This window comes from Phycodurus eques, chromosome 3, assembly GCF_024500275.1.
Source record: "Phycodurus eques isolate BA_2022a chromosome 3, UOR_Pequ_1.1, whole genome shotgun sequence".
NCBI classification, from domain to species: domain Eukaryota; kingdom Metazoa; phylum Chordata; class Actinopteri; order Syngnathiformes; family Syngnathidae; genus Phycodurus; species Phycodurus eques.
This window is the reverse complement of record NC_084527.1, coordinates 30,576,269-30,602,606: the sequence shown is the minus strand read 5'-3', so window position 1 is coordinate 30,602,606 and position 26,338 is coordinate 30,576,269. Positions and strand designations below refer to the sequence as shown.

The following is a 26,338-nucleotide window of genomic DNA, read 5'->3' as shown; positions in this document are numbered from 1 at the left end:
TTTTATTTAAGATTTATTGTACTACATTAAAATGCCAATGTTCAATGTTCTTTAGAATTGAAAATTAATTGTTCTGAAAAAGGATGTGCTTGAATTATTATGTTCTACAATATTATATCAGTGGCAAAAAAAAAAAACTGATACTATCATTTATCGAGATAGTTTTGGGGAAAATATATCATCCTAAAAAAGTTGCTGTAATGGCAAGCTGGAATATAATGAAAGACAGGAACAATGCTGAAAAATGTTGTGAAAATTGTCAAATCTGCACTATAGCAGGACCACAAAGCAACAAGTCATATACAGTGGGTATGGAAAAGATTCTGATCCTGTTAAATTTTTTCCCCTCAATGTACACACAGCACCCCATATTGACCAAAAAAAAAAAAAAGAAAAACAGAATTGTTTAAGTTTTTGCAGATTTATTAAAAAGGAAAAATTTAAATATCACACAGACAAACATATTCAGTATATAGTACTTGCTCAGTATAAAGTAGAAGGACCCTTTTGAACTAATACAGCCATGAGTCTTTTTGGGAATGATGCAACAAGTTTTTTACACCTGGATTTGGGGATACTCTGCCATTCCTCCTTGCAGATCCTCTCCAGTTCTGTCAGGTTGGATGGTGAATGTTGGTGACCAGCCATTTTCAGGTCTCTCCAGAGATGATCAATTGGGTTTAAGTCAGGGCTCTGGCTGGGCCATTCAAGAACAGTCACGGAGTTGTTCTGAAGCCACTCCTTCGTTATTTTAGCTGTGTGCTTAGGGTCATCGTCTTGTTGGAAGATGACCCTTGGGCCCAGCTCCTGAGCACTCCGAAGGTTTTCGTCCAGGATATCCCTGTACTTCGCCGCATTAATCTTTCCTTCGATTGCAACCAGTCGTCCTGTCCCTGCAACTGAAAAACATCCCCACAGCATGATGCTGCCACCACCATGCTTCACTGATGGAACTGTATTGAACAGGTGATGAGCAGTGCCTGGTTTTCTCCACACATACTGCTTAGAATTAAGGCCAAAAAGCTCTATCTTGGTCTCATCAGACCAGAGAATCTTATTTCTCACCTACTTGGAGTCCTTCAGGTGTTTTTTTTAAGCAAACTCCATGTGGGCTTTCATGTGTCTTGCACTGAGGAGAGGCTTCCGTCGGGTCACTCTGCCCTAAAGCCCCGACTGGTGGAGGGTTGCAGTGATGGTTGACTTTCTAGAAATGTCTCCCATCTCCCGACTGCATCTCTGGAGCTCAGCCACAGTGATCTTTGGATTCTTCCTTACCTCTCTCACCAAGGCTCTTCTCGCCTGATTGCACAGTTTGGCCGGACAGCCAGCTCTCAGAAGGGTTCTGGTCGTCCCAAATGTCTTCCATTTAAGGATTATGGAGGACACTGTGCTCTTAGGAACCTTAAGTGCATCAGAATGTTTTGTGCAACCTTGGCCAGATCTGTGCCTTGCCACAATTCTGTCTGAGCTCTTCAGGCAGTTCCTTTGACTTCATGATTCTCATTTGCTCTGACATGCACTGTGAGCTGTAAGGTCTTATATAGACAGGTGTGTGGCTTTCCTAATCAAGTCCAATCAAACACAGCTGGACTCCAATGAAGGTAAAGAACCATCTCAAGGATGATCAGAAGAAATAGACAGCACCCAAGTTAAATATATTTCACAGCAAAAGGGTCTGAATACTTACGGCTGTGTGATATTTCAGTTTTTTAATAAATCTGCAAAAATTTTAACAATTCATTTTTTTCCCCTGTCAATATGGGGTGCTGTGTGTACATTAATGAGGGAAAAAATGAACTTAAATTATTTTAGCAAAAGGCTCCAATATAACAGAGTGAAAAATTTAAGGGGGACTGAATACTTTAATACTTAAGTGTGAGTGTGAATGGTTGTTTGTTTATACGATGTGCCCTGCGATTGGGTGGTGACCAGTTTGGGGTGTAACCCGCCTCTTGCCTGAAGATAGCTGGGATAGACTCCAGCTCGCCCGCGACCCTAGTGAGGATAAGTGGTACAGAAAATGGATCGATGGAACTTTTTCTACTACTTGGGATGTAATGTTGTCTCTATGGTGCCTCAGTAAATGTGAAATATAAATTTAATCGTCCACGCTTTCCTGAGTTCCAGACATTTTTTGCCGAGAGGGCTGAAATCAGGTCATTCGAATTTCGAGCATATCTATGTCACTAGCAAAGATCTCCGCCTTCCCTTTCCACTACCAAGGCAGTGCTGTCAAGATGTCTAACACGTGCTCTCACAAGTGGGTCCTCTACATGGAGGCAACCAATCAGAGGAAAGGGGGCTATCTTAGCCAAATTTGGATGAAGCGGATACAAAACTGTGTCAAACACAAGTAGCTGTCAGAGGGGCCTTTTCTGGTGTGACAAAACAAAGGTTTTTTTTTTTTTTTTTTTTTTTTTTAAATGGAATTAACATTTTTATACTAAGTCCATGTTAGTCACTCTAAGGAGGTCTAAATAGCCAAAATACAGGACCTTTAATATGGAACACAGCTGACACGAGGATGTCTAGCGTGTTCCTCCTGCCTGTATTAGCAGGCATGGCGCTACTTGTGCTTTGACATCACTTCCAGCCAGCAGGTTAAAATATCGCCCAAAATGGCACACCAACACAATATTATCAGAGTACCATGTTTTTACTACAAACTAAAATTCTAATGAAGTTGGGATGTTGTGTAAAACGCAAATAAAAACAGAATGCAATGATTTGCAAATTATTTTCAAACTATACTCAATTCAAAAACTACAAAGACAAGATATTAAATTTTAAAATTGATTAACTTTTCAGTTAATTTCAAACTCTCATTTTTAATTTGATGCCTGTAACACATTCCCCAAAATTTGGGACAGCAACAACATATTTCCCATATTGGGAAAGTTGAGGAACGCTCAAAAAACATGTTTGGAATATTCCACAGGTAAACAAACAGGTGACTGTCATGATTGGGGAGCATCCCTAAAAGGCTCAGTTGTTCAGAAGCAAGAATGGGGCGAGGTTCACCACTTTGTGCATACTGTGTGAGCAAATAGTCCAAGTTTAATAATGTTTCTCAACGTACAATTGCAAGGAATTTAGGTATTTCATCATCAATGGTTCATAATATCAAAAGATTCTGAGAATCTGAAGAAATCTGCACGCAAGCGGCGAGGCCGAAAACCAACATTGAATGCACGTGACCTATGAAACCTCAGAAGCACTGCATTAAAGACTGGCATCATTGTGTAAAGGATATTGCCACGTGGGTTCAGAAACACTTGAGAAAACGATTGTCACAGTTCGCCGCCACATCTACAAATGCAAGAAAACTCAACCAAAAAAGCTCAACTTTCATCTTGTTGTCAGTCCATATAATTTTCTCCCAAAAGTCTTGGGAATCATTCAGATGATTTTATTTTATTTATTTTTTTTCCCCCAAAAGTAAGACAAGCCTTCATGTTCTTTTTGGTCAGTAGTGGTCTTTTCAATGTAACTCTGTCATGGATGCAATTTTTGCCCAGTCTCTTCCTTATTGTTGCCAATTTACATAATTCCAGTTGTGTTGCGAGTTGTGTGACAATGTGTTTTACTTTGAAAATTGACCAGATCTTCGCCGCCGCAACAGCTGCGTGTCTCAATTGACAGGTCAAGACTACACAATTATTCTGTTATGTGTTATGCGTAAACAACACTATATCAGGAGTCCTACTTAAAATACGGGTTTATCACAACAGCTAACTCTCAGGCATCAAGTCCGCTCTGATACAGTCGTAGATTTCTGCTCGACACAGGCAGAACTACTTTTAGGGAGTTAAAAGTCTACCCCCACTGAGGAGCTACGGAACTGCAGTCTGCCCCGGCTGCTTAAACACCCCTGACCCCCACTCCTGTATCGCGCCCACAGTGGACACGCCACGCACGGCGAAGGAGGAAGCAGAAGCGGGCAAGCGTGGACGTATCCAAGCACGTTTTTAAGACTGCTGTTTTGCACGTGGTGGTGTGTTGGCTCCGATGGTGGAGGAAGATGCCGGTCCAACCTGGCAGACCCAACCGTATTGTGAGGGTCTGCTGGAAACATCTGGCAAAGTCACCTGTCAGAAGGAATTTGAAAGCCAACCTCTGGCAAAAGGTTGGCGTTGAAATTCGTCGTCCCGGGGGAGGCAGGGTACATTGAGTCAGAGTGGACCATGTTCTGCGCCTCCATTGTGGCAGGGTACATTGAGTCAGAGTGGACCATGTTCTGCGCCTCCATTGTGGAGGTGGCCAACCGAAGATGTGACCGTAAGGTGGTCAGTACCTGTTATGGCGGCAATCCCTGAACCCATTGGTGGACACCAGCGGTGAGGCATGCCGTCTAGCTGAAGGAGGAGTCCTATCGGGTCTTTTTAGTCTATAGGGACTCCGGAGGAAGCTGATGGGTACCAGCTAGGCAAGCAGAATATAGCTTTTGTGGTCACTGAGGCAAGAACTTGGGCATGGGAAGAGTTTGGTGAGGCCATGGAGAACGACTTCCAGGAAACGGCTTCGAGGAAATTCTAGTCCAACATCCGCCATCTCAGGAGGGGGAAGCAGTGCACCATTAATACTGTGTATGGTGGGGATGGGGTGCTGCTGACCTCCACTCGGGACAACGTGCGTCGGTGGGCCGAATACTTCGAAGGCCTAAATTCTACCAGCACGCCTTCCCAAGAGTAAGCAGAGTCTGAGGGCTCTGAGGCGGGTTTGACATCACAGAGGTGGCTTAAAAAGTCCTTTGTGGCAGGGCCCCGGGGATGGATGAGATCCGCCCGAAGTTCCTTAAAGGCTCTGGATGTTGTGTGGCTGCCCTGGCTGACATGCCTCTGCAACATCGCGTGGATATCAGGGACAGTGCGTGGGGATTGGCAGACCGGAGTAGTGGTCCTCCTTTTTAAGAAGGGGACTGTAGGGTGTGTTCCAACTACAGGGGGAATCACACTCCTGAGCCTCGCCGGTAAGGTCTATTTTGGGGTTCTGGAGAGGAGGTTCCGCCTCGAATTCGATTCTCAGATTCAGGAGCAGCAGTGTGGTTGGCATTCATAATCTTTTCAACACTTAAGTGCTGGGATATATTTCGCGGGCTCAGACAAAAGAAAAAAATATATACCTGCCACTGATTTTAAACTGTACTAGTAGATGTCAGGCTTGACACAAGAACAGTGAAATTTCAAAAGAGGCTTTCACTGTAAATTGTCACCATCGGCCAACTCATTGGGGTATAAGTGGTAATTTTACACAGCAAAAAATTGCACATACAGTGGTGTGAAACATTGTTTACCCCCTTCCTGATTAATTTTTTTGCATGTTTGTCACACTTAAATGTTTCCCATCATCAAACAAATTTAAACAGTAGTCAAAGACAACATGAGTAAAAAGAAAATGCACTATTTTAATGATTTTTTTATTAAGGGAGAAACGTTCCCAGGAGTGGCCAGCCGACCAAAATTACCCCAAGACCACAGCAGCGACTCATCTACGAGGTCACAAACGATCCCAAAACAACATCCAATGAACAACAGGCTTCACTTGCCTCAGTTAAGGTCGGTGTTCATGACTCCACCATAAGAAAGAGACTGGGCAAAAATGGCCTGCATGGCAGTTGCAAGACAAGAACTACTGATGAGCAAAAAGAACGTTAAGGCTCATCTCAAGCTTGATGATCTCAAAGACTTTTGGGAAAATATGCAGCGGTCTGACGAGACAAAAGTTGGAACTTTTTGGAAAGTGTGTGTCCAATTACCTCTGTTTTAAAAGTAACACAGTATTTCAGAAAAAGAACATCATACCAACAGTAAAATAAGGTGGTGGTAGTGTGATGGTCTGGGGCTGTTTTGCTGGTCAGGACCTGGAAGACTTGCTGTGATAAATGGTGTCTACCAAAGAAATCCTGAAGTTGAATGTCCAGCCATCTGTTCATGACCTCAATCTGAAACGAACTTGGGTTCTGCAGCAGGATAATGATCCAAAATACATCAGCAAGTCCACCTCTGAGTCGTTGAAGAAAATTAAAATGAAGACTTCGGAGTGGCCGAGTAAAAATCCAGACCTGAATTCTATTGAGATGCTGTAGCATTACTTTAAAAAGGCAGGTCATGCTAAAAAAAAAAAAAAAAAAAAAAAAAAAAAAAAAAAAAAAAAAAAAAAAAACCCTCCAAGGTGGCTGAAATACAACAATTCTGCACAGATGAGTGGGCCAAAGGACCCAAGCGCTCTAAGAAACTCATCGCAAGTTATAGGAGGCCATCGTTTTTTCACACAGGCCCATGTCGGTTTAGATTTTCTTTCTCCCGTAATAATAAAACCATTTAAAAACTGCATTTTACATGCAAAAAAAAATAAGAAATCAGGAAGGGGGGCAAACTCTTTTGACACCACTGAATGAATCGTCTCGCTTATGTGATAAATGGATCAGATAGTGTCTCCATAAACAAGTCAAAATTTTGGAAAAGTCACAAAACCAAAGCATGTGACTGTGTGCCTTTTACACATACAGTAACTCTGTGTCAGAGCCCACACACTCCATTTCATCAAATCTACTGGGATAGGTTTATTATTTATTTCTTTGATCTTGGTTGATCTGATCAAAAGTGAATAGTAATATAGGTTTGAATGCACTCAGTGCAGTTGTGGTCTGAGCTGCATGTGACCACATTCTTGGGTCCTGGGCCACACTGAAGGACTGCTGACTCAACTACAATCTGCTGTGTATGCCAATGCGTGTGCTCATTCTTGCGGTCATTAATCCCATGTTTATGTCTATAAATGTGCTATGTCTGAAAGTTCAGATTCCCTTATAGAGAGAGAAAAAAGACTGGTACTATTTTTACAAATCAGTATGATTAATAAAATTGGAAAACCTATTAATTATAAGCAAATGGTTCCTTAAATTCAGGAAAGAGAGAGTAGCACACCAATAAAGTCAAAACACTTCACAAACTGTGCACAGTGATTTGTCAACTCAGAGAACAGATTTACACTATTACCCTCTCAGTGCTGCCCATCTGTGATCTGCTCACCCAGGATCTGTTATTTTTAGTTTGGAACAGTGCCTTAACTCAAGTAAACTTAGGTTTTCTCTTCTCATCATTCGCAAAAACACAACCTCAATCAAACAATACATATTGTGCACATCAAATAAAATTGTATCCCATTCATGCAACCATATTGGCTTGGTATTTCAACTTCCACAAGCTGACATATTGGCAGTAATGTGTTACTGCCATACTTATTTCAAACCAGCACATTTTGTAGGATATATTGCTAATGTTAGTGAAAATTTAGCAGACAATAATACAAGCTTACCCTTCTAGAAGGCGGAATACAGCACAGCAGTCTTGGCTTAAGCCTCTCACTTTAAGTGCTTTATCTAGACTCTCATACACCGTCTGTCCTTGGCGAACATTCACCTGTGAAAAGGAGACTGCTCTTTAACAACACTGACAATGTCACATTCAAACGCTAGGTTAAAATAAATTGTATTTTAATGTTTTATGTGAGAAAATACACAATATTGCCAAAAGTATTCACTCACCTGCCTTGAGTCACCTATGAGCTGAAGTGACACCCCCTTCTTAATCAATAGGGTTTAGTATGACATTGGTTCACCTTTTCCAGCTATAACATCTTTAACTCTTCTGAAAAGTCATTCCACAAGGTTCAGGAGTGTGTGTAGGAAATTGACCATTCTTCCAGAAGTGCATTTGTGAGGTTACACAGTGATGTTAGGCACTCTCTTATTCTGCCCTCTAATTCATCCCAAAGGTCTTCTCGCAAGTAGGTGTCAGTACTCTGTGCATGCCAGTCAAGTTCATCCACACGAATCTCTCTCATGCATGTCTTTGTGGACCTTGCTTTGTTCATTGATGCATAGTCATATTGGAACATGAAGGGGCCATCCCCAAACTGTTCCCACAAAGTTAGGAGCAATGAATTGTCCAAAAGCTCTTGGTATGCTGAATCCTTCAAAGTTCCTTTCACTGGAACTAAGGAGCCAATGTCTTGGACAATTCCATGGTCCCAACTTTGTGGGAAGTTCTTCTATTTCTGACATGGCTGTGCACCAGTGCACAAAGCGAGGGCCATAAAGACATGGATAAGAGCATTTGGTGTGGATGAATTTGACTGGCCTGCACAGAGTCTGACTTCAACTCGATAGAACACCTTTTGAATGAATTAGAGCAGAGACTGAGAGCCAGGCATTCTCATCCAACATTCTTCCAGAAGTGTATGACCTCACGAATACACTTCTGGAAGAATGGTCAAAAAGTCCCATAAACACACTCCTAACCCTTGTGGAAAGCCTTCCCAAAAGTTGAAGCGGTTAGAGCTTCAAAACGTGGACCGACATCATGTTGAACCCTATGGATTAGGAATGGGATGTCACTTGAGTTCATATGTGAGTCAAGGCAGGTCACTTTTGGCAATATAGTATCTGCTTTATCCGGAAAGTGTCTTGAAATTACTTTTGTTACGAATTGAGGCCATAAAATACATTCATTTTCTATACGGCTTGTCCTCATTACGGTTGCCAGGCATGCCTCATTCATTCAGGTGAGAGGAAGGGTCCACCCTGGACTGGTCACCAGTCAAACAGAGGGCACAGATAGACAACCATTCACATCTATTGGCTTCAATTAATCTAACATGCATGTTTTTAATATTGTGTGAGGAAGCCAAAGAACAGCACCTGGGGAAAAACAAAACAAAAAAAAACACACGTGCGGGGAGACCATGTAATCTCCACACAGGAGGACATTTGCCCAGATTTGAGCACCCAAACAAATGTGACAAGGTGAGATACATCTGATTTGAATTATAACTCAGAAGCGGGAAGGCTGATGAAAAGCACCATCTGCCAAACCAAATGTTAATTTTCACACTCATTGACAAAGTGAGAAAGATGTCGAACTTTGAGTTTTTACACTTAAAACCAACCAACTTCTTTCAAAGAGAAACCATCACTCTTTAACATAGTTACACAAAATTGATAAATGATGATAAAGAGCAGCATCAAGCCACTTGTCTCACCACAGTCCTCTGCTTGTTGGGGAGGTAGACTCGGATGGTGCCCCCACCCCGGGGCACATCCTCTGGACTAGTTTCTCCAGAAGAGGAGTAGGAGGAGGTGGAGGACATGATGAGAGGAAGCAGGAGGGGGATGCTATACTTGACCAAAGCCTCAGGAGAAAGTCATGGGCTGTTGGTTCCAAAAGAGTAGACTAGGTGGTTTACTTGCAACCTGTGACAAAATGAATAGGTTTCATTTTTGGGGTACGCAGTAAGCATACATGTTTAACAGAGCAAAGTAACTAAATGTGTTGAACTGTGCATTTCAGAAAAGCAATATAAACAACAATGTAAAGTGAAAAAAGCATGGTATCAATGAATGGCTTCTCCAACGGACTATAAAGTAAATGTAAATTGAACACAAAAATGACGACTCAATATGTTAGTAAACTGAATGGCCAGATTGTGGTGCGGTATTTTGACAGATGGCATGAAGCGCTACATGGTCGAACAGTAATCTGGCAAGACATGTGAACGCCACAACAATTAACATACACTATTAATGCTTAACTATCAGCTCAGATACCACAACACTCATAATAGTCACCGTGGAAGGACGAAAACGAGTGTTAAACGGCATTACTCGCAGAAAGTCGAAGCAGCAAACAAGAAGGCACAATTGAGTGATGCTAATGCTATTTTACGTTAGCCACTTAGCTTAATGTAGGATTTGTGTACTCTGTGACATTTGGAGTTGTGGGAAGCCATGTTTCTCTTCGCCGTGCCACTTAAGCGACTTTAAGCTGCCGGGTCAACTAGTTTAGGAGATAATGGCAACTAAAAGCAAACTGATGATATAATTCTAACGCAGCCAAGTGATAAAAAAGTAAAAGCCACTCTTAACTCGACTCGAAAAAGCAGTTGTTCCTAAACTAAACTGTGTCCGTGGTGGAAGAGATTATGTAGCTACCCAGTGGCTAACGTATTTTTCAGCTATTCGTAGCCAGCTCAGTTGACAACGTTAGCGAACTTCGGGGGTTCTACCAGTGCGTCGGCTCTTGAGCATTGCTGGTCCTTTCTCCGCTTCGTCAGCTTTGACTTGTTACATTGACATCCTAAACATAGCACGACATAGTTGTGCTGTGTTGCGTGTAAGTCGAGCTCTAACTGGTAATTCTAACATCGCCAAACAGATTTATTACAGTCCAGATCTAAATTAAAACGCTTACCTGTGGCAGCCATCTTGAACTCTCGCAATCTAAAGTCGAATCTGTCAAGAACTTCAGGAAAGCGGAAAACCTCTAAAATGCTTTATTTTCATTGGCCACTTCCTGTAGCTCCGTTCTTTCATTGGACACCGCCAGTTGGACATAGCAGAGATGGGCGTTGAATTACCTCTGTCATGTAAATGAACTCTACTACAATACTGTGTGTACGTCTAGCTGCAATCTGACATTTTTCAAAACGACTGTCAGGCAAACAGAAACAAGTCACCTATACCTCAGAAAATATGTAAAACCCTCCATACAGTGTATATTGTACATGTTTTGCACCTCCTGCGTCACATTGGGATACAACTAAATCCTGCCCATCTAGTCTAGTGTGGCGGATTACACTTTTCATTTGAAGTGTGTTGTCTGTTATACAAGTAAAAGGAACAAACACAAATCGGGCAAGGCATTTTATTTATTTAAAAAAAAAAAAAAAAAAACATAACGGACATAAAACCGAAGTGTGTGTAAACATGGACATTTAGCCATCTATTGCCAAATACTGACATCTACAGTGGACATAATGCAAGTCATTCTATAACACACGTGTTTTATAAACTCTCCAAAAGTTGGATTATATTGAAAATTGAAACCTATTCAACACTCAGAAACCTTCTTTTCTTCGACGTGTGTGTATATGCGTGGTGTCGCCACTCAACATCTGCTGTGTCCTCATTTTCCAGGGTGCCGAGTTTGATCATGTATACTATAAAAAGCAAACGAGATTTAACAAGGTAAGCGAACATTTTCCACATGCAAATGTCAAAAACATTACAGAGCACAAAAATGATCAGTTATGTCACTAGCACGTAATGAACTGGTTCAGAATGTCCTTTGCTAGCTAAATCAACCAATATTATGTGTCAGTGCATTCCTGAGTTTCTACTGTGTTTAAAATGTGATTTGTTCAGCAAGGAGGTGGTGTTCAGAGGAGTCGTCAGAGAACATGTAACCTGTATGGTCAACTGTAGTTCACTGGTATTCCGTTTACAATGGATATGTTTCTTGTCTGTTGTAATTGATACTGAGCCTTTTTTTTTTTTTTTTTTTTTTTAATTTTTTTTAAACAAATACAGTATCCTATACATATCCTGTTCAAAAGACTGTGTAGTTAAGGTCCGGAACGAGTTCAGTTCAAAATAAAGTCACAGATCAAAATATGCACTTCACAGAGTTCTAAACCTGTAAACCAGGCTTAGTTTATACTTACATTTCATTTCAAACCTGGGCCCCACTTCTATCAGTTCTATGTTCTTGTGGTCTTTTTTCTTGTAGGTGTGATGTCTGTAGCAATAGATTAGATTAGATGGATGGATGGATATATAGATGGATAAAAAATATTAAAATGATAAAATGAAAAGAACAAAAGGTTAGCACGTTTACTGCTTTGTCTTCTTATCGCACAATGTGGTCTTTAAAATAAGAGGACATTCGCTACACTGACCTGAAAGAGATGAAGTCCTCTTGGTTGGCAAATGTGATTACACGCCTACTGTCCTCTTTCGGTACTGGAAAAAGATACTTGAGGATATTGGATACCTGTGCCAGTAGGATTAATTAGGTGAGCTAACGAACAAATGGTGAGAGATGATATCAGTGGCATGTGAGCAGGGTATGGTTGAGTACTCACCCGCTTGCCAAGCCGTGAGGTGAAGTTGTGAAAGATGAGATGGGGGTAGGCCTCAGACATGGTGCCTATGTCTGGGACATCGTGCCTCATTACCACATTATAAAGTGTGAAATAAGATGTGGGTCCAAATGGCAGGTGGCACACCACTAGGCCATCTGCAAATGTGTACGAACAAATAATATCAGCCTGTACATTAATTCACACCACGTTTATAATTGACAAATTTGTATTTAAAGTCTTATGTTATGAATGGGATTCTATTAATTGTGCGTCACGGCCCACTGTCCTTGGACAGAGGGACTGTTGAACATAACATGGAAATGAAAGCAAATAATGACCATTGACCACTGTATGAGGTGTCTCAGAAAAGTGATAAAGATATATTTCAAACCCAAACTACGCGTTTTCCCCTTCAATGGGGCCAGACGATTATCCAGCAAGTCAACAGAGGGATCCTGCTGTTTGGTTCGTTCAGTGTGCGAGAATAGTTGAGGTGTGGCAGGACAACATGCTTTTGCTCACAATACCCTGAGCATCTGACAGTTCCAGGCCAAGAACATCATCGCTGTGCTGGAGCAACCTCCATACTGACCCAACCTGGCTTGGTGTGATTTTTTGAAGACGAGGAATACATCAAGATGTCCATGACAACTGAGCTGCGGAGAATCCTGGAAGAATCCTTCCAGGGGTGGATAAAAGCGTGGCAGAGAAGGCTTTAGAACGTGTGTTACACTCCAGGGGGATTATTTCGAAGGGGAAAACCTGTAGTTTGAAGTTTGATTTGAAATGTATCTTCTGTGATACCAGTCCTGAAACCTTTTGACACGCCTCTTATATTGAACTTTGAGGAATTATTAAACAAACCTGGCTGTCCTCGGGTTTCATGAATGATGACAAGGTCAGTAACATTGTTGGCTTTGCAGGCTCGCACCAGTGTAGCTATCTCATGGTTTCCCCTGTTCATGCGTTGAGCTCCAGGAAACATCAACTTTACCTCCTGGGGCAGAAGAGGAGGAGGCACTTGTTTATTGAAAGACAGGTAACACAGCTCCATGTTTGTAAAGTACAGCTCGGTAAAATGGGAGTTAAGGACAAATATATACATTTTGTGCCATAACACTATTTTTGCACAATAAAAAAAGTTTAACAATAAAATTAAGCAAATATAATTTAAAAACTCAACGTAACGTTATTTATGAAGCACTTTAAACAACCAGAGCTGAGAACAAAGTGCTGTACATAGATAAGAATCATACTTCAGATACAAACAATTTAAGATAAACAATGAAAACACTGAAACAGATGCCGAGTCTTAACACAAGTTGAAATCCCAATAACAAAAATGGAATTTAAGATGGGTTTAAAAAATGAACAGAGAAGTTCCTGCTTTTCTAATGTGTAGAGCAGGGGTCAACAACGTGGTGCCTGCGGGCACTAGGTAGCCCCCAAGGGCCACATGAGTAGCCCGCGGGCCTGTTCTAAAAATACTTCACCGGTGATCATTTGTTTGTGTTGCTTGTCTAAAAAAAATATAACCACTTCCCAGTGAGCTTCATCTAACTTATTTTGTTGCTATTCTTTTTTTAAATCACACCTGGTGTAAATTTGGAAATGACAATACTTTTTAAAAAAAACTAGTATCGTTCAGTCAGTTTTGCGCGCATGACCCCAAAATACATACAAAAATAAATAAATAAACAGCATTCGTGGAGAAAAGCTATAGAAAAACAAAGATGATGATTTACCACAAATACAGTATTTTGAGCAAATTTGTTATTTCAGTTCAGAAGTGGGTATCACACTGGTTGCCTGAGGCACCAGGCAGGGGTGGAAGGGTGGAGTAGCTCCGCAAGGTAAGGCAGTGCAAGACCATTAAGATATTTAAAAATGAATAAAATAATCTTAAAATGTATTCTAAAATGCACAGGCGGGCAGCAGCATTATGAGGCAACTCGAGACATTTAGGGGAGGACTGGCCATCTCCAAAAGAAATTGCATAACAATAATCCAAGAGTAATGTTTTTTTTTTTTTTTTGGGCAGTACCTACGCCTAACACCAAATGTATATAATGCATGCCATCATGTGGAACGTTGAATTTTCACTAATATATCAGATAGTGTAGATACCACAGCCATTCTCAGTATACCTATGCTGGGTTACTGGTCTGACACTTGATGTTAAAATGTTAAGTAGCATTTGAATCCCTCACAAATAATTGAGCCAAACCTTAGCAAACATTTTGAGTCTGGAACTCGGGTCTCTCGAAGTGGTGACCATGACTTTTGGATCTTCAACTCCAGCCCATTTGTACTCATCATCCATATGTGAGCTGACACCTGGAAGAGACACAATGTCGAAATGTAAATTAAGGTTAAAAATATTTGGTTATGAACACTAAAATAACACTAACCCTCTTGGCCATCATCATCATACTCCAGAAGTTTCTGGAGCTGCAATGCATCTTTGCGTACCTCAGTTGGAAGTAGACAGTTTTCTACAGGGAGAGAAAAAAAATGAGGTTGATGTGTCATCTAATGTATGACATGATTTATGCATATGCTATACCATTTACAGTGACCTCCAAAAGTATTGGAAAGGCAAGGTCAATTTCTTTGTTTTTGTTGTATACTGAAGACATTCGGGTTTCAAATCAAAAGATGCATATGAGACAAAAGTTCATAAGTCGAGCTTTCATTTCATGGTATTTACATCTCGATGTGTCACACAACTCAGGACAGAGCACCTTTTGTTTGAACCCGCCCACTTTTCAAGTGAGCAAAAGTATTGGAACAGACATTATTTAATTAACAAAGTCAATAGCATTTAATATTTGGTGGCATAACCCTTACTTGCAATAACCGCATCAAGCCTGCGACCCACTGACTTCATATATATGTAGAGCATGGCATACATACCATCGAGAGCACCCTTCAGCTTCTGTTTCTTTTCTTCAATTGTTCGGAGCCTGTCTTCTTGTGCCTTCCTGTACAAGTACTCCCGCCTCAGTCTAACCTCTCGACGCAGCTAACGATATAAATGAACAAAACCATCACATTAGCAACTTGACAAGTGGCCACCATTTTTGTGGAATTTTCTAAAACACTTGGAATGAGCACTTCAAGAGCCTCTAAAATTCTTTTAAACAAAAATTCTCAAGAAAAAAAACAATTAATTATTAAAGGTACATGACCTATTTTACTGCCCACACTGCTCTTTTCACGAATGACGTTCCATTTGCGCTATTTCAGTCTAGTTTTTAGGGCATGTGAAGCCGTTTGAAACGTCACAGTAATTTAGACACGTTGACTTTGGAGATCCCGTGGGAATTTAGACTTGTACCAGTTATTGGTAGGTATTTTTAACTGAAACTCATCAGCCCAGACGAAACAAAAGAGTTGAGGAGATATGTTGAGAAATAATCTAGTTTTGCTGTTATACTCTAACTTGAAGACGTTTTTAAAAAGATTGTATAAAGGCGATGTCACACAAAAATGGTCCCCCAAAAGGCAATTCCTTACCATGTTTCTGCTTTAGCAGGTAGCGGCAACGAGTTCCCTGTTCCCACATGGAAAGCAGAGTAGTGTGTACAACAGTGCTCTTCATTGGCCAAGGTTGGGACCAATAGCAGCGTTTGATACTAGCAGAATGGAAAAGGATTCGAAAATAAGAGGGAGGAGATTTTTACTAAAATGCCTTCAAAGTTCCATGTATAATAATTTTATCCGCCAACATGACACAACTGTAGTACCGCATACAATACGTTTGAGGTAAGTTATTACTTTGAAGTTCTATGAGCTCTGAATGTAAATGATCGGTGTAGGGGAAAGGTCCCTCGATAGATATGAAGAGTAGATAAACCAGCGCAATTGAGCAGTTCGGCAAACCAACGTGGCGGCCATATTGGAGAGGTCGACGTTCCCATCAAAGGCATGAACATTGAAGTTAAGTCGTAACTTGTTAAATTCTCAACCGCTTTTACAAGATTTACTTTTGCAAAGACGTATTCTATCAATTCAGAATATTATTATTATATATATTTTTTTAAATCCAGTGAAAGTTATTCCCAGCTCCATTGCAGTCTTATATAATAATATATAAAATAAGATAATAAACCTACTCTCAACGGTTTGTAAAGTCTTTGCAAAGATATTGGACAAACATTTGAATCAAACTCAGTGAAGCACATCCGATAGAAGAAGCGGGTTTTCGTAGCGGTTTATATCAACATTCTACAATCAATATACAATGATTCTTCAGGTTCAATACGAATCGATGATGAAAGAGTGCGAACAAGTCTAGGAAAAGGGGTCAGGCAAGGTGACACACTGTCTCTGAAGCTATTTACAGCTTACCTTGAAATATTTAAAAAGCTCAATTGGGAAAAAGAAGGACTAAAAATTAATGGCGCTTATTTGAGCCAGTTTCGTTTTGCAGACGACATCATTTTATTCTCCTACGATGCTGAACAACTACAGCGTCGTATTCAGGAATTAAAAGTTAGAATGCCGTCGCTCAGGTCTGAAAATGAACAAAAGCAAAACGAAGGTCATGTTCAATTGTTACTGTCCACAAAAAGATATCAAAATGGAGGACTATGTTCAACACGCCGTCAACAACTACATCTATTTAGTCCAACTTGTAACAATGGATGGAAATACAAGCACTGAAGTAGAACACCGCATAAAGCTTGCCTGGCAGGCTTATGGAAGACAGTGTTATATTCAAGAACAATCATCCCATTTGCTTGAAAAGAAAAGTTTTCGATCAATGTATTTTACCAGTCCTCACTTACGGTAGTGAAAATTGGTTATACAAAGACTACGTGTAACCCAAAGAAACATGGAACGCCAAATGTTGAAAATAAGCATTCGCGACAAGAAAAGATCCAGTTGGAAAAGACAGCAGACGCGAGTTACCGACATCATTAAAACAAAAAAAAAGCCTTAAAAGGAAATGGGCTGGCCCTGTTGCCCGAAGAGCTGGCAAAAGGTGGACCACAGAAACTATCAATTGGATACCACTGGACACAAAGTGACCACGGCAAAGACCTAAAGTAGATGGATAGATGAAATCATTAAACACACCGGAATACACTGGCAACCAATTGCAAAATGTCCTAGTAGTTGGAAAGAGTGGATAGATAATGGCTGATGAGATATATATCTATATCTATATATATCTATATAGATATATCTATATCTATATAGATATAGATATATATATCCATCCATTTTCTGAGCCGCTTCTCCTCACTAGGGCCGCGGGCGTGCTGGAGCCTATCCCAGCGATCATTGGGCAGGAGGCGGGGTACACCCTGAACTGGTTGCCAGCCAATCGCAGGGCACATACAAACAAACAACCATTCCCACTCACATTCACACCTACGGGCAATTTAGAGTTCTCAATTAACCTACCATGCATGTTTTTGGGATGTGGGAGGAAACCGGAGTGCCAGGAGAAAACCCATGCAAGCACAGGGAGAACATGCAAACTCCCAAACTCCACACAGGTGGGGCCAGGGATTGAACCTCAGAACTGTGAGGCAGACGCTCTAACCAGTGCCATATATATATATATATATATATATATATATATATATATAAAAAACTATATGCAATGTTTCTATGATCAAAAATGAATTGTAGTTCCTTAAGAAATACAGTTACTTTTATTGTACAACCCAAACATTGTCAAACTCACACAGTGTAAAGATGGACCATGTCATAGGGTAGGAAAGAAATTATGGGACTCGTTTCAAAATGTTATACTGTATATCCATTTGGAAGAAACCTGATACCTGAAAAAAAACTTCAAAGTGCATGTCAGTTCTAAAAACTATTACTGATGTAGTCGTAACAAATCATCTTTGCATTTTTCCAGTCTATAACAATTTCATGAAAAATCAGTGACACTCTTCATCTATTATTTTCATAAGATAGACATTCCTTACTTGATGTACATACACGTTTCGTGCTTTGCTTGAAACTGCTTCCAACATTTATCCTCAATAACATGGAGTGGGAAAAAACAACCAGGATCAATGCTGTAAAGTTTCAGCTGTGGAATTTTCAACACACCAAGTAAACCAATAGAGTGGAAACTTGGGAGTGTGGGAGATGAGCTCGAAACTCTAATAAATCCTTTAGTGCTTCACGTATTTGAAATACAAGTATGTTTGAGACAGTCTTAGGATGTTGTACAATTAATTTCTATCATGATCAGCTATTCTGGCCTGACACATACAGCAATGCATGATGGTGTACTATTCCCTAAAAAGAGTGGAAATAAAGTAAACCGTATAACACGAGAGAAAAAAAAATTGTGCTGTAAACTGTGATGTATGAAATCCTGCATTGTGTGTTTGAACATCTTCACCAAAATGTACACCAAAACAACCACGCCGTCCTGTAACAATAACTAACCAGTTCATTAAAATTGGAAAATATGCAATATGCAGAGACAATTAAACACAAAAACCAAAACCAAATGACAAAGTCTAGTTAGTCCTTGCAACATTAAAACAGGCTTTATAAATATGAGTCTTACCAGCAGAGGTGATATGATCACATTATAGTAAGAACACTTAAAATGGTTCATGATAGCATTGCAACCTCTGTTAAGGCATTCAAAGAAAACAGGTTTGGATGTGGACAACGCCAGCGAAGAAAAATGTAGCAGCTTTTTTTTTTTTAAACTAATTACAGTGATGATTCCCCTGCAAGAGGTTTCAACAAAACACCGAAGCATAGCATCTGGCAGCTGCAGATTTCCTCCATCCACAAGGAGCCAATTTTAGAATTCATCCATCCATCCATTTTCTGAGCCGCTTCTCCTCACTGGGGTCGCGGGCGTGCTGGAGCCTATCCCAGCTGTCATCGGGCAGGAGGCGGGGTACACCCTGAACTGGTTGCCAGCCAATCGCAGGGCACATACAAACAAACATTTGCACTCACATTAACACCTACGGGCAATTTAGAGTCCCCAATTAATGCATGATTTTGGGATGTGGGAGGAACTCGGAGTGCCCGGAGAAAACCCACGCAGGCACGGGGAGAACATGCAAACTCCACACAGGCAGGACCGGGGATTGAACCCCGCTCCTCAGAACTGTGAGGCTGACGCTCTAACCAGTCAGCCACCGTGCTGCCCAATTTTAGAATTATGACAGCTAATTCTGTTGGTCCATATTAGAGTCTACATAAGTAAATGCTGCCATTTGAGCAGTCTCTGGTAAATTATCTTTAATTAGATGACAGACATAACCTAATGGGTAGAGTTGTGAGAAAAACGTGCTGGTCTGATCTTTGACCCAAACTGTTTTAAACCTCTTGACCCGGATATCATTTAAAATCTAAACAGCTCTTACTATGCGATACAAAATAGACTGATGATTGAGTCCTTTTTCTAGGAGGTGATTTTTTTTCTTTCAATTACATACTATATCACCATACATGACAGAATGCACATATGTCATATTTTTGTTTCCAACTCCCCATGCATGTGGAGTGGCATGACAAAGACTAGCTGTAATAACATGATGGAATGTGTTGCTCTAAAAACAGAAGAAAAAGTCCAATGTTAGCCATTAGTAGTCCAAACAAGGTTACTCAATTACTTACTCCAATGGTGGAAAGGAGAGGCTTGTTTTAATGGATGTACAGTTTTGCTCGAAAAGCTTTCGGTTATTATTCCACGTTACCTTAAAAGATGTAAACCAGGGAAAGAATGTACCATTACATGTTGAAGCAAAACAGTATAATGACAGATAACCGGAGAATTACTTCTAGCATGCTGGCAAACATTAGTCCAACCACACAAAGATTTAGACAGAATGGTAATCCGAATTATAGAGACTAACTTGAGGTGGATCTCTTCAAGAGTTTCAAATATTCACCAATGTCCAATCACATCAAAGAAAAAAAAAAAGGAGATTACAGCCACAGAGATCGTCAGTTTGTAGTCTCCTTCCCGTTTCTAACTGAATGGAATGAAAGACAGCGTAAGTGCAGTGAAGGAAAAATCGATCACACCAGAAGGAACTAACAGGGCCACATCCAGAGTGTCAGGTTTTACCTGGGGTTGTTGGTAGCTTTGTGTATTGCATTTTGTATGGCTTGGGATACAACTTTGTGCACATACAAGTCAGGGAACCAGGTAGTGATCTCAGTCATTGCAACAGTTATTTCTCAGGTTCAGTTTACTCATAAAATGGGACATCTTATAGTTCTTCATAATCTCCATCATCTCTTTTCGTTAGGCTTGATCCTCCTCCGAGAAAGTCTTCCAGCTCATCCACTTCTGTTTTCTTGGTCCTCGATTTCTTCTTCTTTTTCTCTTTGTCGTCAACAGCTTCATCTTTTTCCTTTTTCTTAGAGTGTTTATGTTTCTTCTTACTCTTTTCATCCTCCTGAATAGGGAACCACATTATCGATTGAACTGATTGAACTCAAACACAACCAACCTTTTACATCATTGTGCAAGACTAGTGAATACTTCACCTCTTTACTTTTCTTCTTCTTTTTCTTATTGTCTTTGGAGGAGTGTTTTCTTTCCTTCTCTGAAATTGAAGGAAATACAGACTGTACATTAGTTGTGTGTTGTATGGATAGTATACAGTGACAGATAATCCACTTGCACCAAACATTTATTTTATGGGTTTCCAATGGCAAAAGTTGTGAAGGGTACAGAAATAACTTATCTGTACTGTACCATATCGCTGTTACCCAAAGGGTGAAGCTAAACAAACAACAGTTAATTGATTTGTAAACGGAGAATTGTAACTTGGGACAATAAGAATGAAGTTGAAATGTTTTTATTCCCCTTTCTTTACTGTGTCGTACACAGTGTTTCTCTGATATGATGTCACACTACTGACGTTAATTTGTCTGTAGCTATTAATATCCTGTAGTAGAAACGCAGGACAACCCAGGTTTTAAACTTTTCAAACCTTAAGGTGAAGAGCTGACCTGGACTGTATAGTTTGGTAGAAAGGTGGTAATTTGCAAAAACCATCACTACTGTGGATAAGTGCCTACATTGAGATTCGATTAACAAGCCAACCAACCTATGAAAGCATCAAACTGACCAAACACATAGTGCCCTAAAAAAGTATTGCCCCCCCCTTCTCAAATTCTAATATTTTTGCATAGTTTCCCAACTTTGTTTAAGATCATCAAACAAATGTAAATATCAGGCAAATATAACCCAAGTGAACTTAAAATGCTGTTTTTAAATGGAGATTTAATTTCTCAAGGAAACAAAATGTTAAAAGTTACCTGGCCCTGTGTAAAAAAGTAATGGCCCCCTAAACCATATAACTGGTTGGGCCATCCTCAGCAGCAACAACTGAAATCAAGCGTTTTCTGTAATTGTCAATTAGTCTTTCACATCGCTGTGGCAATATTTTGGCCCACTCTTCCTTGCAGAATTGTTTGTATTCAGCAAAAATTGAGGTTTTTTTAGCATTAACAGCCTTTTTAAGGTCATGCCACTGCATTTGAATCGGCTTCAAGTCTTCACTTTGATAAGGGCACTCCAAAAACAAAAACATTTGGTTTTCTTAACCAATTCAGAAGTTGACTTGCTGGTGTGTTTTGGATTGTTATCCTGCTGCAGAACCCGAGAGCGCTTCACCTTGAGGTCACAAACTGATGTCTGAACATACTCCTTCAGGATTTTCTGTTAAAGAGCAGTACTCATGGTTCCATCAATCTCAGCAAGTTGTCCAGGTCCTGAAGGAGCAAAACAGCCTACAACCATCACACATTTATCTGTTGGCATGATGTTCTTTTTCGGAAATGCTGTGCTACATTTACACCAGATGTAATGACACACAAACCTTCAAAAAGCTCAACTTTCATCTCGACAGTCCATATTATATTCTCCCAAAAGTCTTGGGAATCATTCAGATGTTTATTTGCAAAAGTAAGATGAGCCTTTATGTGCATTTTGGTCAGCAGTGGTTTTCGGCTTGGAACTCTGCCAGGGATGCCATTTTTGCCCAGTGTCTTCCTTATTGTTGTGTCATGAACACTGACCTTAACTGAGGCAAGGGAGGTCTGCAGTTCTTTAAAATTTGTCCTGAGTTCCTTTGTGGCCTTCTGGATAAGTCATTGCTGTTCTCTTGGGGTAGTCATTGTAGGCCGGCCACTCCTGGGAAGGTTTACCACTGTTCCATGTTTTCTCCATATGAGGATAATGGCTCTCCCTATGGTTCGTTGGAATCCTAAAGCTTGAGAAATGTCTTTTGTAACCCTTTCCAGACTGATAGATGTCAGTTTATTTTTCGACTGTTCTGGAATTTCTTTGGATTGTGTCATTTTGTTGCAGCTTTTTTCGTTCTTTCGTCATACTTGACCGATCGGGACTGATTCTGTTTAACAGGCATGCAAATACCAAAGGCATGAAAAAGGTGACAAAAAAACAACAACCCAAAAAACACTGTTATCTGGGGGGATCCCCTGGGGCCCTGCAGATTTTTTTTTTTTAATTATCCAGCCATCCATCCATCCATCCATCCATTTTCTGAGCCGCTTATCCTCACTAGGGTCGCGGGCGTGCTGGAGCCTATCCCAGCTGTCATTGGGAAGGAGGCGGGGTACACCCTGAACTGGTTGCCAGCCAATCGCAGGGCACATTGAAACAGACAACCATTCGCACTCACAGTCATGCCTACGGGCAATTTAGAGTCTCCAATTAATGCATGTTTTTGGGATGTGGGAGAAAACCGGAGTGCCCGGAGAAAACCCACACAGGCACGGGGAGAACATGCAAACTCAACACAGTCGGGGCCGGGGATTGAACCCGGGTCCTCAGAACTGTGAGGCTGACGTTGTAACCAGTCGGCCACCGTGCCGCCTTTTTAAAATTATTTTAACATAAATTAAGCAATCTGGAAGACTCTTAAGAGTAAAATAAGGGGTAAAATATATCTAAATCAATAAAAAAAATTATTCACGCAGAAAAACTTAGTTACACCACTCAAGTACATGTTGATGTACAAATTTAAGATTAAATTAAAATTTTCCTCATTTCTTTGCTTTGTTTTGGCCTACAACTTGAGCAAGGCCCATCTCCACCTGCAACTGATGCCTCCTTCACGCTGTGCCACATGAATGGCATCCTCCTCTTTAAGCATTGTCATTCTGGAAAATAATTGACTAAAATCATTGTCTGTTTCACTTCATTTTTCACTATTACCAACTTTAAAGGGTAATTGATGGGGTACTGGTACACTTGCCTGACTTTGGTGCGGGCAGCGTGAGTTCCCACTCAGTGACGGTGTGAATGTGAGTACGAATGGTTGTCTGTGTCTCTATGTGCCCTGCGACTGACTGGCGACTAGTTCAGGGTGTAGTCCGCCTTTGGCCCAAAGTCCGCTGGGATAGGCTCCGGTGCCCCGCGACCCTAACCAGGATAAGCGGTGTTGAAAATGGATGGATGGATACCAACTTGAAAGGGTAATCTCAAATGCATCCTCCAGGAAAATATTAAGTACAAAATGTTTTTTTTTTTTTGGCAATTTCTGTATTTGAAGTTAGTTAATTCTGTTGTGACATAATCCCTCACATTGCTCTGTCGCTTAATACATTTAACATTAACATCCGTAAACTAATTAGATAATTGTAGGCGCGTTTCCCAATTAATATAAGATGTACTTGTGGATTAGATCTTGTCGTGTGCGTCGCGGTTCCGCTGGAACCACAAACAGGGCCATGACCCGCAGCACCTCAACGCGAAAATACAAAAGACCAGTGCAACACTGGCTGATCTGATGAGCAAAAATGTTGCTTAAACGTAAGAGTAGCAAGAGAGGATGTCCGCTCCAGAGGTGGGTTGAGTAGCCAAATATTGTACTCAAGTAAGAGTACTGTTACTTGACAATAACGTGACTCAAGTAAAAGTAGTCCTCCAAAAAATTACGAGTAAGAGTAAAGAATACACAGTGACATAATTACTCAAGTACTGAGTCAATAGTATCTACTGATTTCAATTTAAAAAAATTAAAATAAAATAAAATGTGAATGTTTCTGTGTGTGTGTGTGTGTATGCATAGTCAAAACTACAACAACACATATGCAATTTACTGCATGATGTTTTCTAAAGTTATAAGTGAGCTGAAATTCCACGTTTAGGCAGTGCCAGACAAATACAACAATACATGAAATCTGTTGTTTTTGTTCGTTGAAATGTAAACACGAGTAGCTCGCCGTAGCCTTCATGGTCACGACGACCTTCCCAACATGACCGCCACGTAGGCACGACAATCAGCCAGGGTGGCTTATCTAGTGTTAAAACCTATGCCCGGAAAGCCCAATAGAAGACATTGTGTGAGGTCATGTGACTTTCTTGTGTCGTTTGATTGGTGAACTAGACTTAAACGTCACTAGCGCTTAAATTGGATTGGAGCAAAGAGTGCCCGATACGGATGTCGAAGTCGTAGTCTCACGCACGAAATAGTTGATAAATAAGCAATAATTGCTAAATAAAAGTAGCAAGCGACATTTAGATCATTGTAACGGAGTAAATGTACCGTTACTTCTTAACAGCAGAAGCGGCGGAAGTGTTTTTTCTGGTCTTGTCAACTGCTGCGACTTATCCAAATTAGGTCCCGAGCGCACAGGCAGAGCCTCAGGCCGATGCGCTCGCATATTCGTCCGCCATAGAGTAATATTCAGAATTACATCTGTGTGTGGATGGCGGATGTGTGGAATGGATCTAGCTGCCAGCGTTCAAGGAGTATGAAACAGCCTATGACGTCAGCAACAGTGACCCCACCCCCCCAAGAAAAAACTCATCGGATCTATACGATGCATGTAAATGGCCTATTTTGAGTTCAAAACGGTAAATTTCGCTGAAAGGCGACTGATTTGCATGTATGGATTAAGTGATTTTTTTGACTGAACAGGAAATCAGGCTTGGGTGTAATCAGTGAAAATTAACCAAAATCTGTGATTAGCCACAATTAATTAATGATTTAACAAGGGGGGTAATTACGTTTTCACACAGGGTCGGGTAACTTTGAATCGTTTTTTTTCCCTTAAATGAAATCAACATTTAAAAACAGCATTTTAAGTTCACTTGGGTTATATTTGTCTAATATTTACATTTGTTTGATGATCTTAAACATTAAAGTGGGGAAACTATGCAAAAATATATGAATTTGAGAAGGGGGCCAATACTTTTTCACGGCATTGTATGATATTCTATTGATGCATAAGCATAGCTCTGGTAACAATACACTGAAACATTTCCAACATCTTGCCTTCTTGTTCCTCGCTGCTCTCTTTGGGTGCTGAGGGTTCTTCTTGGATACCCAGGCCAAAAAGGTCAGTAACATCCTTTTGTTTAAAGGAGATCACAGTGGGATTCACAGGTTTTGGCACCTTGGCTGACTGCACGTCATTGTCTGAGAGGTCAGATAGAAGTTCATCCCTGGCAGGGAATGTACTCTGAGGATAACAGAGCAGGATTATGGTTATGCCTGACAGAGAATTTAATACTTTCTTTGGGAACGAGAAGTAAAATATGTGATTGTAAAATATCAGGATTCACATGCATGTCATTCACTGAAGCAGCATGGCTATTTTTAAACTGTTGAACCAAATTCATCATCACTTTACAGTTGTATATCAATTGTACTTTCCTCCTTGTCCTGCCCATGAATAATAAACTCTTTGGAGAGATTATGTGGGTGTTTGTAGAACAGTTGTATACAATCAGATGCATGCTATATTGTTATGGTGACTGTTGTACTTTACCTTTGCTATTTTTGGTGTGTCTGATGCTTCAGACTCAAAGTCAGGATCATCCATAACAAAAGAAAGCATTTGTTGTGCCACGGGGGCCTCAGGGTCGGTATCAGAGTCCCCAGCCATGGGTGAGACTCCTTTCTTTTTTCCTTGCTGCTGGGTGGGCTGTTCTCCTGCTGGAGCTAAAGTAAGGAAGATGGGAGCTGCGGACTGGTCTCTGGAATCTGACGCTTTAATTGCCACCTTTGGTTTTGTGATGTAGCTGAAACAGAGACATTTGGGAAAATAAACTTTCAAATATCTCGTGCTTCCATAGACGCATGCTGTAGTGCTAAAGCCTACTGAGATTAGATAGAAATGCTATCGTGGTAAAAGTTGCCCAACATATCACAAGATAACACTAAGGATGCAACAATACCACTTTTTTCAGAGTACCATTACAAATACTTTCATCTGAATACTTGCGGATACCAAGTATCTATACTTGATAATTACATCTTGTTTGTTTTCAAACGGGTGATCTTACATTTTTGTTTTGTGTTCATTTTCCACGATATTTTACCCCCTTTTTACAGATAGCGGTTGTATCATTTCAACCTGAAAATAAAGCAACACATCGGTCCTCCTCTGCCGCTAAGGCAGACCAATGAGGAATCTGCCTCGT

At 40.5% G+C, this 26,338-nt stretch overlaps 3 protein-coding genes across 8 annotated transcripts in view; all 3 read right to left on the bottom strand.

Moving 5' to 3' along the window:
* Positions 1-10,306, bottom strand: part of araf (A-Raf proto-oncogene, serine/threonine kinase) — a 34,664-nt gene extending 24,358 nt beyond the window's left edge. Inside the window, exons 1-3 of the mRNA XM_061673093.1 lie at positions 10,251-10,306; positions 9,043-9,253; positions 7,318-7,421 (exon numbers count right to left, since the gene is read on the bottom strand). Of these exons, the coding sequence (XP_061529077.1) occupies positions 7,318-7,421; positions 9,043-9,150 (212 nt within the window). The 5' untranslated portion in view covers positions 9,151-9,253; positions 10,251-10,306. The remainder of the gene's footprint in view (positions 1-7,317; positions 7,422-9,042; positions 9,254-10,250) is intronic.
* Positions 10,307-10,741: 435 nt separating this feature from the next.
* On the bottom strand, positions 10,742-15,688 carry imp4 (IMP U3 small nucleolar ribonucleoprotein 4). Its single transcript, XM_061671076.1, has 9 exons — positions 15,442-15,688; positions 14,839-14,947; positions 14,334-14,417; positions 14,150-14,259; positions 12,787-12,919; positions 11,923-12,077; positions 11,737-11,831; positions 11,503-11,576; positions 10,742-10,998 (listed from the first exon to the last, which is right to left on the bottom strand). The coding sequence occupies exons 1-9, from the start codon at positions 15,442-15,444 to the stop codon at positions 10,886-10,888; spliced, it is 876 nt and encodes a 291-aa protein (XP_061527060.1). The 5' UTR covers positions 15,445-15,688; the 3' UTR covers positions 10,742-10,885.
* A 3,862-nt stretch (positions 15,689-19,550) lies between these two features.
* The window catches only part of rabl6b (RAB, member RAS oncogene family-like 6b), a 30,054-nt gene continuing 23,266 nt past the window's right edge, over positions 19,551-26,338 (bottom strand). For 4 of the 6 annotated variants that reach the window (XM_061673080.1, XM_061673082.1, XM_061673081.1 and 1 more), the window contains 4 exons: positions 25,684-25,936; positions 25,188-25,374; positions 20,422-20,480; positions 19,551-20,330 (listed from right to left, as the gene is read on the bottom strand). In XM_061673080.1, the coding sequence (XP_061529064.1) occupies positions 20,142-20,330; positions 20,422-20,480; positions 25,188-25,374; positions 25,684-25,936 (688 nt within the window). In that variant the 3' untranslated portion in view covers positions 19,551-20,141. The remainder of the gene's footprint in view (positions 20,331-20,421; positions 20,481-25,187; positions 25,375-25,683; positions 25,937-26,338) is intronic. The other 2 variants (XR_009768345.1, XR_009768346.1) reach the window with 2 other exon arrangements.

Bases quoted from the DNA above. Each gene is read 5' to 3' on its own strand.
- imp4 (XM_061671076.1), bottom strand. The intron at 11,832-11,922 runs GTGAGTACTCAA...CTACTGGCACAG, and splicing joins CCTCACGGCTTGGCAAGCGG to GTATCCAATATCCTCAAGTA. The intron at 11,577-11,736 runs GTCAGTGTAGCG...CTATTGCTACAG, and splicing joins GAGGACTTCATCTCTTTCAG to ACATCACACCTACAAGAAAA.